Here is a 15,889-nt window from a genome sequence, read left to right as displayed (position 1 = left end):
TGAAGCTCCAGCTGCTCGTAAAACATCCAAAAAAAGCGATAATCCCCCAAAATTACTGTTCATACAATACATTTTAGAATAATGTATTTATACCACAGTTAACTGTGGTTATTCTGGACATGTGTGCATTGAAGTCAATGCTTTATTCTGCTATTAAAATAAGGAACTTTTCCAAGAAAACAAAACATGCAGCTGAAACTGATTTCTATGAATTGCTCAGTTTCAAAGAAGAAGAAAACAAGATCATTTAATCAATTCCTGGAAATTTCATCAATCCCTGGAAATGGTGGCCATTGAAAGTGACATCAGTCTGAATGTCCCTACCATTAGATGCCTGTAAAAGCTATCTATAGACCGGGCACCTGGTTTTACGAGTGTCTAATGGGCCGTGAGGTGTGATTAAATGGCTGCCATCATCACTGTGGACAGATGGTCCAGGAAGGCCTCACAGACAAAGGGGCTCAAGTGGCCAGAGTGACACATTTTTTCTCATGGCTGAAATATTCTGACAAACATTTGTCTAAACAGTTGTTAATGTTTCCTCAGCTGAGTGGTCTCGGACGTGTAGTTCTGTTAATTACACGGGGCTAATTGCTACTGACGCAATCATGGTAATGGTTGGGGGAGCAGACATTCTGGACATTTCCAGCGTCTGAGCTTTTTATTCCCATCATTGTTGACCCAGACTTGCCCTCGGATCAGTCCTGCCATAACAGTTATGAGCCATTTCACAATTACACAAATAAAACCAAATTAAACTGGGTGTCAAATACAGTACACTTTGTTTCTCTTCCTCACTGCCATAAAATTATCACTTTTTAAAATTAAAATTTTCGTTTCTCTGTTTTTTGTGATTTCCATCCTTGGTCCCACAAGAAATGTATTTGCATGTCTTAACTCCAATCTGTCTGATTCATAGCTTGGCCCTAAACCATGAGAATTCTCTGTCACTCAAGGTTTGTCATCTGGCACCTGGAACGACAGCACACGCACCTCCACTCATCAACTGGAGATGATGGAAGAAGCGGACAAGAAGGGTTTTCCCTCCGGCAGAGGAAAAATGGAGATCTGTACGTTCCATCCTGTCCTGACATCTCGGGGACAACATTTCTTTCCACAGTTAGTGAGAGCAGTGCATCACATAATAACATGCAACAATCTACAATCTAACTACAATGAAAAAATACATCACAATGCATTTTCCTAAATACTGTCCAAATTGCAGCCCAAATAAGGAGGCTGTCAGAAAATAGCCAAAGCATGAATGAAAAGTCCACAGCAGATGTTGTTGACACTTTAGTAAGTGAAGGGATTGTCACATGTGATACACAGCAGCACAGCACACGGTGCACACAGTGAAATTTGTCCTCTGCATTTAACCCATCACCCTGAGTGAGCAGTGGGCAGCCATGACAGGCGCCCGGGGAGCAGTGTGTGGGGACAGTGCTTTGCTCAGTGGCACCTCAGTGGCAACTTGGTGGATTGGCACCTGATTACGGGGCCTTTCCTTAACCACTAGGCCACCACTGCCCTTTTAGGAATAGTTAAAATATGTGCCCTGCCACTTTGTTTTAAGGAGCATGCAAAAACTGCAGATTGTCATTAGGGGTTTGGATGAAACCTTACCATATGCAAATAGAGGTTGCCGCTTTCGCAGAAAAGTTTAGAGCTTTAAAGTGGCATTCACTGTCCATCACTGTCTCCTGTGATGGACAGAAGCTCTGGTCAGGACACGTGCTCTCCTACACAGACATGGAATAACAGGAATGATCTGTTGGCTCACCATTTCCTGGAGTGGACTGAGGGTTTAACACCTAAAGTGCAGAATAATGAATAATGCCATGCTTACATACTTTTTTGCTTCGTAAGAAGCTCACTCACTTTTCACTTTTAACAAGCTGTCACTCATTCCCATTTATCAAGGCACCTGGCCTCCACTGATACCACCGTTCGTCACCTTTCGCTGCTTGTTAATGCTCCACATACAGCATGCAATGAACACAGAATTTTTAATCTGGAACTGACATTTAACTTGATTGTTTGTATGCTACTCTCATGACTATGTTCTTGGTCATGAAACCCTCTTCCTTTAGCAGGCCTAGCAGAAGTGGTGAAGGTCCTCATGACGTGGACAATGCTGCCACCTCATGGTTTAAAGAAAGTAAAGGAAATGTCTCGCAGCTATGATGTTATCATGTTCCATTAAGTGACTTATTGCTGCTTCTCTTTTTCTCTCCTCATAGCTTCAGAAGGGACATGGCAATGGAACATGTTTTTTTTAAAGCTTTATTGCTGTTAAATGAGTATCAATCACACAACACTGCGCTTTTAGATATTTTCTCATTTGTTTCCATAGAGTAACATCTGATTGGTAGAGACACAGGTTTACTACTCTATGGCCAGCATGGAGCAGCATTTTCTTTTGTCTCAAATGGGACTTAAAATAAGCAAAACCAAAAATAAATCTACATTTTCAGTTCCAGTGTTGTAGCGATGCTGTAAAAACAGCATGTTTTATATATATATATATATATAAATTAGAAAATAAATATCAATAGCATACCGTAAATGCAATTAAATAATTCATGTTTGCAGTTACTTGCAAATGTACAACAGAACACTTATTTGCTGTGTATGCTGTGTACTCTCCACTAATGAATCTGTAGATGTGGCATATTTTGGTGTACTTACGTAGTAAAGTGCTTCTCGTCCATTTACTGAGTGACATTTTGATCTTGATCATTTTTTAAAGGATTACATTAAATATTTATCCCACATTTCAAGGCCACAAACCACATCATAAAAGTACATTTGTAGATTTGTTGAGAATTTAGTATGCTATGAGTAAGTATACTTGCCAAAAAGGTTATTTCACCAAATTTGTTTTGACAATTGGTGCTGAGCTGTATATGCACAAGAGTGAAAATGGATTTTGCCATCGTTTTATTGTCGCTGTCTGCTTTGAGTTAAGGGCTGTTCTCCACGGAGCGTTTCTTGGCGAACAGGTGGGTGGGGTCCCTGGTGCGCAGGCTGGGCTGAATCTTGAACATGGGCGCCATGGGAAACCGAAAGCTGCCAGTACCATCCATGCCGGCGGCCTCAGCACCGGCGGACCCGGATGGACAGGGTTTGCTCTCCAGCAGTTGGAAAAGGGACACCATGTCTGGGCCCAGTCTGGACAACAGACCAGCTCTGACCACAGCAATTGTGTCTTCATCACACTCCATGAGGCTCTGCAGCAGTGTGCTGTAGTACCTGAGACCACAAAAAAAACATACTGAAGATGGGAACTTTCCCATGGAAATGCCTGCCTAGAATTCGCATTCTTAAATTTTTTTTTTATATACCTTGGAGAGTGGAATAGAATATAACATAATAATAACAATAAGGAAACACCCATGTTTCTTCCTATTCTATATCCTAGTTTGTGATGAGCAACTTTCATTTGTTTCTTGTCGATTCTTTTTCAGTTTGAATATGCATGAGGCCAAATTTTTTATTTTGTGGTTCAGTCCCTAACAAGGCTGTGTTGATACCTGTTGGGGAAGTGAATGGGGACCTGGACCACCTCGCCAATGGCTTCAGGGTTGGTGCGAGCCACGGTGCAGATGTCCAGTTTACTGTAGCACTCCTCCTGAACTTCAGCAATCATCTTCTGGAAGGTGGCACAGTGTCGGATAGTGAGGAAGACCTTTGATGTGATGCCGTTGGCAATGCACTTGAGGCTCTCCTTCACAAAGGTCTTACCCTGGACACAAAGAGCAGGGCCATCTTAGGAAACATTCTGCTGTGCAAGAGAAAGTCTATGCTGACTATGGTTCCTGGTCATTGTGGAGGTTCCATACCTCTGTGTTGAAAACAGCAGCAGCGTGAAAGAAGTTGTTGCAGATGTCATGCATGCCATCCGTGTCACAGGTGCAATTCTCAAGGCAGGCAAAGGTCCCACAGCCCACCTCCAGGGCCCCATTCAGGCAGCGGACCACTTCAGCTGTAGCAGACAGAGAAAGAGAAGGATGCTCAATAACAGCCTTTAAAATGTACATCACATAGAACACTATTCAGTTCACAGTAGTGGAATATATTTCTGAAAATATATATAAAACAAAGACTTACATAGACTGTTGGTTGAAAACCGGGCCCTTCTAGGAGAGCTTTGGTCTTGGTCCGCCTTGGTGGAGTAAGCGGCCAGGGCCAGTAGCAGAAGGAATGCTCCCCTGTGCAGCATTTTCTTGATGATTCTCCTGTCGTGGGTCTGTTCTCCAGAGGATGGGTCTGCAGTGAGTCTCCTCTTGGTTTGGTACTGGGCTTTTTATAGGATGTGGCTGTGATTATTCTCAACCCAGGTCATGCATGTCAGTTATTTCGTCCAATGGGATGGCTGTACCCATCAGGTGTTTTTTTTTTACCCGGTTTCCACTATGGTCATCTTTATTCATGGGATTTTGTGCTTAAATCCCTGCACCGCCGACCTTTAAAAACTACTGATCGGAAGATCCAGCATTTAATTATACGACCAACCTACTTGTGGAAAAATAAGCATGTTTTCATGTTTCAGAAATGTTAATAAATTGGTGCAACTCCGCAGCTTTTGCTGTTCTGTTCACTGATGCAAACGTGTTCAGCCCATGCCATCAATATTTAACCCAAAATAGGAGAGCTTTGTTAAGAAGGTCACAGAATTCAAATCAGGCATGCAGGTCTATGAGCTGAACACTAACATGTACGTATTATTAAATTGAAGTAATGTGACAGGTCTTAATTTTCATCAACTTCATTTGCTTGTTTGGGACATTTACACCGATAAACATGTGTATAATTGATTCATAATTCATGATCACACATGTCCTATTAAACAGCTTGTGTGTATAACATGATATTTAATGGCAGTTGTTGAGAAGGTACTGGGGTGAATAGAAAACATTGTTTTAATTCATTTTAGTCGCAGATATTGATGCACGAGGGCATTCAAATTTTATATTCTCTCATATATTGCTGATCATTGTGTCTTCTCATACTAGGGTCTTAATGTAGGTATTTCAAAATGTCTCTAAACCCCATTTGAAAAAATATGAGTAAAAGGAGTAAATGAGAATAAATCAGTTTAGCATCAGGCTTGGACCTTTCTGGTGTTTAGCTAATAAGCATTTAATCAGCGTTTAATGGATATACGAAGAGCTGAAGTTAAGGATCCTGGCATTTTTTAGCAACTTTTACATTTTTGTGTGTGTGTACAGCTCATCTGGTTCCTGCATCAACAGATCTGTTTAGACCCAATCTCTACTGATTCATTCGTGACCTCAAAAGAAATGTCTGCTTTTAAATTAGCTCTTTATATCAAGCATTCGCTTAAACTCGGCAGAAGAAGCTATAGAGCTGTTAGAGCTGTTTTTGGCTCGGTCTGGATCCACACTTAGGATTATTTATTATTATGATAGCATTCTAAATGTTTGAAAGATTTCATCTTGGATTTTGATACTTCCAGTAAAATGTTCAGTATAAAGAAATGATATGATTCATGAATATTCACAGTAGTGTTTAATGTTAAATTTGGTAACTACTGATAATGTAAATTGACCATAAACTGTACATTTTCATTCAATGGTCTTTATCAAGCCTTGAATGATCTAGTGAGCAGAATAATGCCTAGTGGGCAACTAAGATATGTAGCATTATATACGGGCTAAATTACAAATAAATTAGCAATAAATTGCGAAACCTGACTGAAGCAGTTTGTTGAAACACATCTGCTCAGTCTGTAGAGCTAATTTTTCCAACAGGAAACAGGCATGACGAAGTCTGTGAATTATCCACCAAAAAGTCCACCACAGCCCACAGCCATCGGTGTGGAAGCTCGTGAGAACTCGGGTAATTAGGTCCCAATAGCTGCCTTTCTTCCGACAAAACGAGGGCACTTTGATTGTTATCAGTGCAACACTTCAGGAATAATGGTGAGAGGTCTTCCACGTTTCATCATGGAAACCCTTAAATGCATTGCCCTAAGGAATCCTTTTCCATCATTAACAATTCTAACAGAACAAATTAAAGATAATATGGTTCTTCAGGTTAGATAACTACTTCCTCTTCATCCAGAACTAATTATAATATTAAAAAAGTTATAGTAAAACAGTAATAGTAAAATCTAACAGTATACCATATTTAAAATTCCTACAGCACTATCATTTAGATTCACACATAAAAGCTGTCTGTTATGAATAAAGTGATGAAGATTTATTTGACCTCATGGGAACAAGATAATTTATTTCACATTTTAATCATAGATATTGATCCATGAGCAATGCGGCTTGGTCAATATAAACACTTTCCATCTCATTTTACTGACCGTTATAATTATATAAATGTTGTCCTTGTTGTTGTGAGTATAATGCATTTATTCATTCGTGACCAATGATTTAAACAGTCTTTTGCAACATGGGCCTACAAATTACAACAAAGGATGTAACAATAAAGTAAATGTTGGTCCCAGCATGCCCTTGTGAAAAAAAGTGTACTTAAATATAATAATAATAATAGCTGCACAATGTTCCACTTGAGCGTTTAACAGACTTTAGCACTGCAGGTACAATGAATTATACCAAAAATGTGGACTTCAGACTATCTGTCGAGTGTAATACGGACCCACAGAGGAAACCACGGCCGCCCCGCGTGTAATTCGGTGCGTGTGTGTGCGTGTGGAGGGAAATGCGGCCGCGGCGGAGTTTTCTCGAGGGCTTGACGGCGTTAGCATGTTAGCGGGTGTAAAAGACACGTTTCGTGGCTGATTTCAGACGCCCGGCGGACGCGGCCGCGGCGCCGGTCTTACGTAATCGCCTCTGCCGGGAAAATGAAGCGCGACTCCGACGGGGATTTCGTCTCCGGCGCCGGGCGGCCCGATGCATCGCTTCAGCTCGCTGCGGTAAGAGCGGATTTGGTTGTTTTTTACCCCTCCACCCCCGCATTCCCCGTCACGCAGGGTGTTACATAAGTTTTTTTTTTTTTTGCAGTGGACCCCACGCCGAAACAGGAAACAGCGGCGTTTATTACATGTGGCCATTTTTTTATTCGATATTTTATTTTAACACCGCGTGATACGGGGACGGGGCAGATGTAAATATCGCAGCAGGTGATTGTGGGAAGTTGCCTGCTCCCGTGTCTCCTCACCAGGTCCCAGTTTGCTGACCCTGACATGGACTATGAGAGGCCGAACGTCGAGACCATCAAGTGCGTGGTGGTCGGGGACAACGCCGTGGGGAAGACCCGGCTCATCTGTGCCCGGGCCTGCAACGCCACCCTCACCCAGTACCAGCTGCTCGCCACGCACGTACCTACGGTGTGGGCCATCGACCAGTACCGCGTCTGCCAAGAGGTGAGTGATCAAGCGCAGCGTGGGACCTTGTTACCAAGAAAAATAACCCAAAAAAAAAAAAAAAAAGCCTCCTAATGCCTCCTGGGAGTCCTAATTAAATGGTGTCATGATCCTCAAAACTCATTTTCTCCTTTCCCTTCTTGGCCATGCGTGCCTGTGTAGGTTTTGGAGCGATCAAGGGACGTGGTGGACGATGTCAGTGTCTCCCTGCGCTTGTGGGACACGTTTGGGGATCACCATAAAGACCGTCGCTTTGCATATGGAAGGTATGAAGATTGTCATGTGACTTTGTGCTCGTCTGGTTCATGGGCGAGTGTGTCACCCAGTAGGCCACTAATGCAAATACCATTTGTAAGCTACAAAACCTGTTTGTCCTCTCCTGCCCTAATAGGTCAGATGTGGTGGTCTTATGCTTCTCCACTGCCAACCCAAACTCATTGTTCCATGTGAAAACCATGTGGTATCCGGAGATTAAGCATTTCTGCCCGCGTGCTCCAGTCATTTTGGTTGGCTGCCAGCTGGACTTACGTTACGCAGACTTGGAAGCAGTCAACAGGGCCCGCCGTCCACTCGCCAGGTCTCGACTGCTTTTCAAGTAGAATTTAGCCCTGCTACCTGAACCGTGGCATTTTAATTCATTAAGGAATCCACGGTTCCGTCTGTAATCGGATACGTTTTATCTCCTGCAGGCCCATCAAATCAAACGAGATTCTTGCACCTGAGAAAGGACGTGAAGTAGCCAAAGAGTTAGGAGTGCCATACTATGAGACGAGTGTCGTGGCTCAGTTCGGCGTGAAGGACGTCTTTGACAATGCCATCCGGGCAGCCCTCATCTCCCGACGGCACCTTCAGTTCTGGAAGTCCCACCTGCGTAACGTGCAGAGACCCCTTCTCCAGGCACCCTTCCTGCCCCCCAAACCTCCCCCACCCATCATCACTGTGCCAGCGCCCCCTTCCACCACGGAAGAGCACCCCGCTCGGCTCCTTGAGGACCCGCTGTGCGCAGATGTGGTTTTGATTCTGCAGGAACATCAGCGCATCTTCGCTCACAAGGTCTACTTGGCCACTGCCTCCTCCAAATTCTTTGACCTCTTCCTCATGAACATCAAGGCTGAGGCGGACTGCGTTCAGGCCTCGGGGCGGGACCCGCCAGTACGGGCGGCCAGTTTTGACGTATGCGAGAGCAGCGATGAAGACAGTTGCACCAACCTCAGGGCCTGCATCAGCGACGGGACGTTGATTGGAGGGGGACGGGACTCCGAGGGAGACCATGAGGCAGGATACCCTGGCCGCCTGCTGTCCTCCTGGGGACGGGCTTTTGTTAGCATCCAAAAAGAGATGGTGGAGGACCCCGTCACTTACGTCTCACGGCCAATGACCGTAGTGCACATGGACCCGTCGGTGCTCCCCGCCCCATTTCGCGTGGTGCTGCGCTACCTGTACACTGGTCAGCTAGACGAACGCGAGCGAGAGCTGATGCACATCGCGCACATTGCTGAGCTTCTGGAAGTCTTTGACCTGCGCATGATGGTGGCCAACATCCTCAACAACGAGGCCTTCATGAACCAGGAGATCACAAAGGCTTTCCATGTGAGGCGAACCAATCGGGTCAAGGAATTCCTTGCCAAAGGAACCTTCTCAGGTGACTAGTGAATGTGCTTGTTAGTTTTGTGTTCTAGTTCATTTCTAACAGTCACTTTTTTTCCGGAATTTTTCACAACAAAGCCACATTTCTGCATATCTGCATTCTGAAATTTCTCTTTTATAAATCCTCCATTCTTATTAAGGTAAAAGAAGTGACCCTGACATAGATAAAAAATGCCCTGGAAAAACGATTGTGTGTAGCATGTTGAACGTTAGCTTTCATAGGATACGGCCAACAAAAAATACACTGCTCAAAAAAAATAAGACGTCCTAAATCTTAATGAATAAAATATTCCTATTAAATACGGTGTTCTTTACATAGTTGAATGTGCTGACAACAAAGAAAATCTAATTTATCAACCCATTGAGGTCTGTATTTGGAGTCACTCAAAATTAAAGTGGAAAAACACTACAGGCTGATCCAACTTTGATGTAATGTCCCTGAAACAAGTCAAAATGAGGCTCAGTAGTGTGTATGACCTCCCTGGGCCTGCTCCTGATGAGGTGGCGGATGGTGTTAGGAGGGATCTCCTCCCAGACCTGGACTAAAGCATCCACCAACTCCTGGACAGTCTGTGGTGCAACGTGGCATCGGTTGATGGAGCGAGACATGATGTCTCAGATGTGATTATATTCAGGTCTGGGCAACGGGCGGGCCAGTCCTTAGCATCAATGCCTTCATTTTGCAGGAACTTCAGACACACTTGTGGCCTGCTGGAGGTCATATTGCAGGCCTCTGGCAGTGCTTCTCATGTTCCTTCTTGCACAAAGGCAGAAGTAGATGTCCTGCTGCTGGGTTGTTGCCCTACTACGGCCTCCTCCACGTCTCCTGATGTACTGGCCTGTCTCCTGGTAGTGCCTCCATGCTCTGGACACTACGCTGACAGACACAGCTAACCTACTTCCCACAGGTTGCATTGATGTTCCATCCTGGATGAGCTGCACTACCTGAGCCACTTGTGTGAACAAAAGTTCGCCTTTATGTCTGTTCCATTTACACAACAGCATGTCAAATTGATTGTCAATCAAGGTTGCTTCTTAAGTGGACAGTTTTCACAGCTTTTGCAGAAGTGTGATTGACTTGGAGTTACATTTTGTTGTTTAAGTGTTCCCTTTATTTCTTTTGAGCAGTGTATACATGATGAGAGATGTTTGTTGTTCACCAACACCTAGTTTTTATAATACAGCTAGAGTAAACTATAGCAATTACGTGTTCAATGCAATTTAGTTATTATTCTTAATATTTATAATGTGTTAATCTCCTCACTTGTGTTTTGCATTATTGATCAATGTATTAAATATAGTATTAAATAATATTTGCATAAAACTGATTCCTTTTTAAAGTGGTTGAATATGCATATGCTACTGATTGTTAATGGCAGTCATAATGTCGGTGTTTGGAGTCAAATATGTTTGGGCATGGAACTCAAACCGCTGAACTAGACAAAAAAACTAGACCAACTCAATTTAGTTTAATTTGATAATTGAATTGAAAACAAAATGGCTGAACACAGTGTATTCTTTTCAAAGATGTGGTGTTCAAGTTGGATGATGGTACGGTTCAAGCACACAAGCCCCTGTTGATATCCAGCTGTGACTGGATGGCAGCGATGTTTGGAGGGCCTTTTGTGGAGAGCTGCACAAGTGAGGTGGGTGGACCCCTCTCAGAATGTATTTCAATGTATTATGCAGGAAGTAAGTTTAAACATATTCTATCATAACACCAACTGTACAAAGGCTTTAAACTCACTTTGTACACAAGTCACTGGCAAACAGACCTTGGCAACATTGTTATGCAACCGCTGCCGAATGCACACTTTGTACACACAGCTATAAAATGTTGCAGAGAATATACTGCGGTATCAAGGAGCTTAATCCTGCAGGTCTGAAAAGAAAGCCACGTTTTCTTACTGCTTTCTCTGCGCTAAACCTTTATGTCCAGGTGCTGTTCCCAAACACTACTCGCAGCAGTATGCAGGCTGTGCTGGAGTACTTGTATACCGGCCGTTTTTGCTCTAGGCCTGATCTGGATGCCATGGAGCTCATTGTGCTGGCCAATCGTATCTGCCTGCCCCACCTGGTCGCACTCACAGGTCAGAAGACAGGCCAGATACACACAGCAATAAGAAAAACATCGACATCTATGTAGAAATCATGCACCAAAATTTTTTATGTCTGAATGTTTTTTTAGAGAAGGGATTGTGCTTTGCTTTGCCATTTTTTTTCAGAGCTCTACACCGTGACTGTTCTCAAGGACGCTGCCTCCAAAGGAGCAGATATTGATGGTGATGTGCTAGTATACCTGGAGATGGCTCAGGTAATGAAGATCCTATATTTTTAAAACTGTACAAGAGAGGTAATATTTATTAAGTAATCGTCATGTACTTCATCATGTACTAATGTTCATATGCTGCCACTAAGCAAGAAAATGATACTGATGCAGGAATGCACATAAGTAAAATGTTAGATCAGAAATCAATTTTAATAATCCGGGAATGGGCTATTCATGTTTTTTCAGTTTAATTCAGTGAACATTTCTTTTGCTATAGAGACACATCTCTCTATAAATATCTCTCTATTCAAAGATTAGAGTTGCACATTACGATAGACCTGTTGCAGACGAAATTCGTTTCAACACTTGGCAGAGTTGGCACTTCCATCAGAAGTGAAAGTGCCAATCTTGCTGCAGGATTCGGCTCTATATTGGTCTATATTGATCAGATTATTTCTATTTCCTATATATAATGCCAACAACAAGCAACATTTACTGTCAAACCACACTTGGCAGGCCTGTAGCATCCAACATATTTCTTCAGAATTCAGCCTTCCTCACGGTGTCGCAGTAAGATTATATGGTTGAATTACAGCTCTGGACACTACAGCGTTACAGTAACAGGGTTACCGGGCTGCCTTAAAGCAATTCATTCTGGTCTATATGCGTTGCATGATGGTTCTTTATTTTTATCCATTTTCATTTGGTGCTGGAAAACATCACCACCTTGTGTCACATGGTTCTGATAATAATAATAAAAAAAGAAGTCTATTCATAAAGTAAAACCACCAACACCACAAGCTGAATTGTGGTCCCCAACCCTGCAGCAGACTGATCTGCAGAATTCAGGTCAGCTGCAGACCTAAGCCCATGTTAGTTTCAGAACTGGGTGCATCGATGCATTGTTTACATCGGGCGCACAACAGTATGTCACAGCAGGTCAATGGTACACTAAATTCAATTTTAACCAAAAAATCGCTCTTCAGATGTGCAGCACCATAGAAAACAGTGGGTTTCAGAACGCAGAGTTCAGTCTGAAACAGACTTAGCATTGGTCTCATATTACTGACAGATACCCGATACATAAATGACGTCATTGTATCAGATCGGCCACATAGTGGTTAGCATTTTCTTTCTTCTGAGTTTGAATCTGAGCTCCAGCCTTTTGTTTATGGAGTTATGAAAAATCAGTGCTTTCTCCATCCTGGTATGGTGTGAATTTTGTACAACAGTTCTGTACAAACCTGAACTGTTACGTCTACTTGCATCATGTGTTCTGTTGTAAATTGAGAGGGATTAAACATTTATCTTGCATGACTTGTTGGACATAATTTGGGGTCTTTTGGGAGTGTGAAATCAAAGGAATTTGTGCAATGCAGAGCATCCCCTGCTCCGCTTGGCAGACAACAAGATTTTTGTTTTGCTTGGCCACTGCTCCTGTGACAGCTCACATGGCTAATTTATCGTGTCTCACGGCGACTCCTGACCTGTGGCCCGAACAACTTTATTGCTGCCAAGAGGTAATTAAATATCTGGAGTAAAGGCTTGTACTTCAACCGGTTTATTAATAAACCAATCTGAGCAACATTCAAAATTTTACCCTCAAGACATTAAATTCATCAGTATCTGCCATTTCATAGCTGCAAAATATGGATTTCAATCACTTCCTGAGCTGCAAAAAATACTAATGCAGTATATCCTTGTCATGTAAAAATAGTAATGGCTCACTTTCTCTGCATTAGTTCCACTGTGCCTCTCAACTCACTGACTGGTGCCTTCACCACATCTGCACCAACTACAACAACGTCTGCCGCAAGTTCCCGCGGGACATGAGAGCCAAGTCAGCAGGTACAACAACATAGCAGCATTGTTCATATGTTCTTATGAGGAATGAGAGCATGCTCACTGGCCACATAATTAGAAACACCCGCCTTTTACCTACAGCCCATGACCAGATACATTTTAAGATCCGCTCTAGAGACGCTGCTTCTTGCGTTTTTCATAAAATCCATGGCAGTAACAGATCCAGAAATGATACACAATTAGTTGTCGCTTCCCTCAGGGGTCACCACAGCCATCACTTGCATTTTGTTACAAGTTATACGGCATCTAATACACTTTCGTCAATCACTACTTGTGATATTGTTTAGAAATTGACCATTCTCTATAAATGTGAAGTGTTTGGTAGGACTATCAATAAACACTTTTTTTTTTTTCAAATTAAAATGTTTTCAGATATTTAAAGTGTCTGTCCCTCACCCTTTGTAGAAAACCAGGACTACTTTGAGAAGCATCGATGGCCTCCTGTTTGGTATCTAAAGGAAGACGACCATTATCAGCGAGATCGCAAAGAACGTGAGAAAGAAGACTACCTGTACCAGAAACAGCAGAGCAAACGCAAATGGGTTCTCTGGAATATGCCTGCATCTCCAGCAAACCCATCCTCTTCCTCCTCTTCTTCATCCACTTCCAGCTCCTCTGCCATACTTTGATCACACCTTCTGCTGACAGACTTACTAAGTACTGTGACCAATTTGAGTAGGAGAGTAGTGAAATACAACTAGAGATTAGATTGCCGCCTCCAATCTCAGTTTGCGTAGTAAGACGATTAGAGCCTTGATCATTAGGCCTGTGCTGGACTGTGAATGCAGTAGAGTTGGTTATGGGCTCGTTTTAGAGAAAGTGATGTGATTTTCATTTTGAAGCACTGCTCACAGTTCACTCAATGAAATGTGCCCTCTGCATGTACCCATCACCCTTAGTAAAAGGTGCCCAGGGAGCAGTGTGTGGGGACAGTACTTTGCTAAGTGTCACCTTAACGGTTTGGGATACGAACCAGCAACCTTATGATTACAGATCGTTTCCTTAGACGCTAGGCATGAACCTATGACCCTGACAATAAGAGTCCCTTTCTCTACCGACTGAGCCATATCATTATCTATAATGCAGCTGAACACCTTGACTTTTGAACATACGGCAAAATGAGCACTTTAGCCATTATGCTAAGAGCTGTCACATTCTAACACTGGGCTACTTTAGTAAAGCTTAAAATTAACATGTAATATCCAACAAAAACAAATTCACAGAATACAAAAAGTATGGTTTATCAGGCAGTAAGCCTCAAAATGGTTATGTGAAATTCACTAAAAGTTTGTCGAAGTCATTAGTAATGATGCGGAACAGACTTAGAAATTTATGGAGCACTGCGAGGACATCCTAAACCAATCATCTCCCCCTGTTGCCATAGTAACTTGTGAGCATCAGGACACAAATGGCAATGTCCTGCCACAGGGGACAAGGAAAAGGTGCAAACAAGGAGCAGTTAACAAACCACGTAGCACATGAAAGCCAATGTTAACAATGCAGGACGAGGGGGTGGAGCTTAGAACCCATGCACGTGTGACTTTGAGAACCTGGCTAGACCTAGGCAAGGCATCACAGGCAGTCCACAAGGCAATGCTAAAATCCTAAAACCCTGGAGAAGGCTATGACTGGAGGTCCAGATGTCTTGCCACCTGAGGGCTATATTCCTTCCTATGTTACAGGAGTAGAAAAGAATGCAGCAAAATCCAGTGAGATCCTGACCTGAATCCATGTGAAGAAACCATCACCATTGTGATCAAGCATTCTAATTAATAGCTGTCCTGTCTGAAGGTACTACATCAGTTTAAACTGAGAGACCATCTGGAAGCTGATGCACTTTATCAACGTCAAAATTCATCAGCATCTATGGGCATCTGTGTATGGAGCACCTGCCAAGCCATCCATGATTTAAAGCAAAGTTGATCCTCAACAATGGCAGCAAAAACCAGGCAGCAGATTGTCACATGACACATGCAGATGACCATATGTTATGGTGGAATGGTATTTGCAGAGTATCATGAGGATTACTCTCAGCCAAGTGCCAGGTCCGAACTAAATGCGGCATAACATCTATTGTCCTACAGTTGATTCTTCTAACTGAACTGGCTTTCTTAATGAAACAGATTGGGTCTACAAGAAAACAGAGGCCCTGGGCACTGAATGTTCTTGTGTTGTGATGTCCATGTGTTGTGCTAATTTTCTGTAATTTGTTTCCTGAAAGTGTGGACGTCCTGCTTCTATCTCGCTCTGCTGGCAGGAGCAATGCAGTCTGACTTTTAAAACCTCTATTTTATTTATTCATACCTTTTTATTTAAATAGCTTACAATTACAATGTAATGTAGAATTCCCATATCACAACAAATATGTACAAATGATATTTATTTACAATTCCAAATACGTATTTTGAATAAGCTATTGTGTGTTAAAAGTAAAATGAAATGACTTTGTGTCTTATTGTCAGTATAATTGCTCTCTGTGTGTCTGTGGACCTGCATGTTGCGCAGATAAAGCTATTGTTTGAACTACGTTCTGCTCCTCCAAAATAAGTGTTTTGAATTTCTACTGCAGGTTTAAGAACAAAGAGCATGATTTATAGCAGTAAGTGTCAAAGTTGTACTAGCCAAAATTTTATGAAAGTGCTAATAAATATTTATCTTGGAAAATGTGTGTGCTTCATGATTACAAATACAAAGTAATGTAATTATGTGTTATGTGCATGAACATGCTTTATTTAGGCATTGTGGAT

At 42.5% G+C, this 15,889-nt stretch overlaps 2 protein-coding genes across 3 annotated transcripts; one reads left to right on the top strand and one right to left on the bottom strand.

Annotated features, from left to right (window-relative positions):
* Positions 1–2,926: 2,926 nt before the first annotated feature.
* stc1l (stanniocalcin 1, like) lies at positions 2,927–4,588 on the bottom strand. The gene is made up of 4 exons (XM_028973427.1): positions 4,114–4,588; positions 3,846–3,988; positions 3,537–3,748; positions 2,927–3,255 (listed from the first exon to the last, which is right to left on the bottom strand). Exons 1-4 carry the CDS (start codon positions 4,223–4,225, stop codon positions 2,967–2,969), a joined length of 756 nt encoding a protein of 251 aa, XP_028829260.1. The 5' UTR covers positions 4,226–4,588; the 3' UTR covers positions 2,927–2,966.
* A 2,002-nt stretch (positions 4,589–6,590) lies between these two features.
* On the top strand, positions 6,591–15,800 carry rhobtb2b (Rho related BTB domain containing 2b). Of its 2 annotated transcripts, none has more exons than XM_028974382.1 (10): positions 6,591–6,913; positions 7,002–7,363; positions 7,526–7,629; positions 7,755–7,940; positions 8,053–9,005; positions 10,538–10,656; positions 10,950–11,100; positions 11,236–11,324; positions 13,022–13,127; positions 13,548–13,771. In XM_028974382.1, exons 2-10 carry the CDS (start codon positions 7,184–7,186, stop codon positions 13,769–13,771), a joined length of 2,112 nt encoding a protein of 703 aa, XP_028830215.1. In that variant the 5' UTR covers positions 6,591–6,913; positions 7,002–7,183. The 2 variants fall into 2 exon arrangements, with proteins under 2 accessions (XP_028830215.1, XP_028830214.1); XM_028974381.1 differs by having other exon boundaries at positions 6,592–6,913; positions 7,162–7,363; positions 13,548–15,800.
* Positions 15,801–15,889: the final 89 nt, after the last annotated feature.

This window comes from Denticeps clupeoides, chromosome 3, assembly GCF_900700375.1.
Source record: "Denticeps clupeoides chromosome 3, fDenClu1.1, whole genome shotgun sequence".
Taxonomy (NCBI): domain Eukaryota; kingdom Metazoa; phylum Chordata; class Actinopteri; order Clupeiformes; family Denticipitidae; genus Denticeps; species Denticeps clupeoides.
The sequence above is the reverse complement of the archived record's forward strand: the minus strand, read 5'-3'. Positions and strand labels throughout refer to the sequence as shown.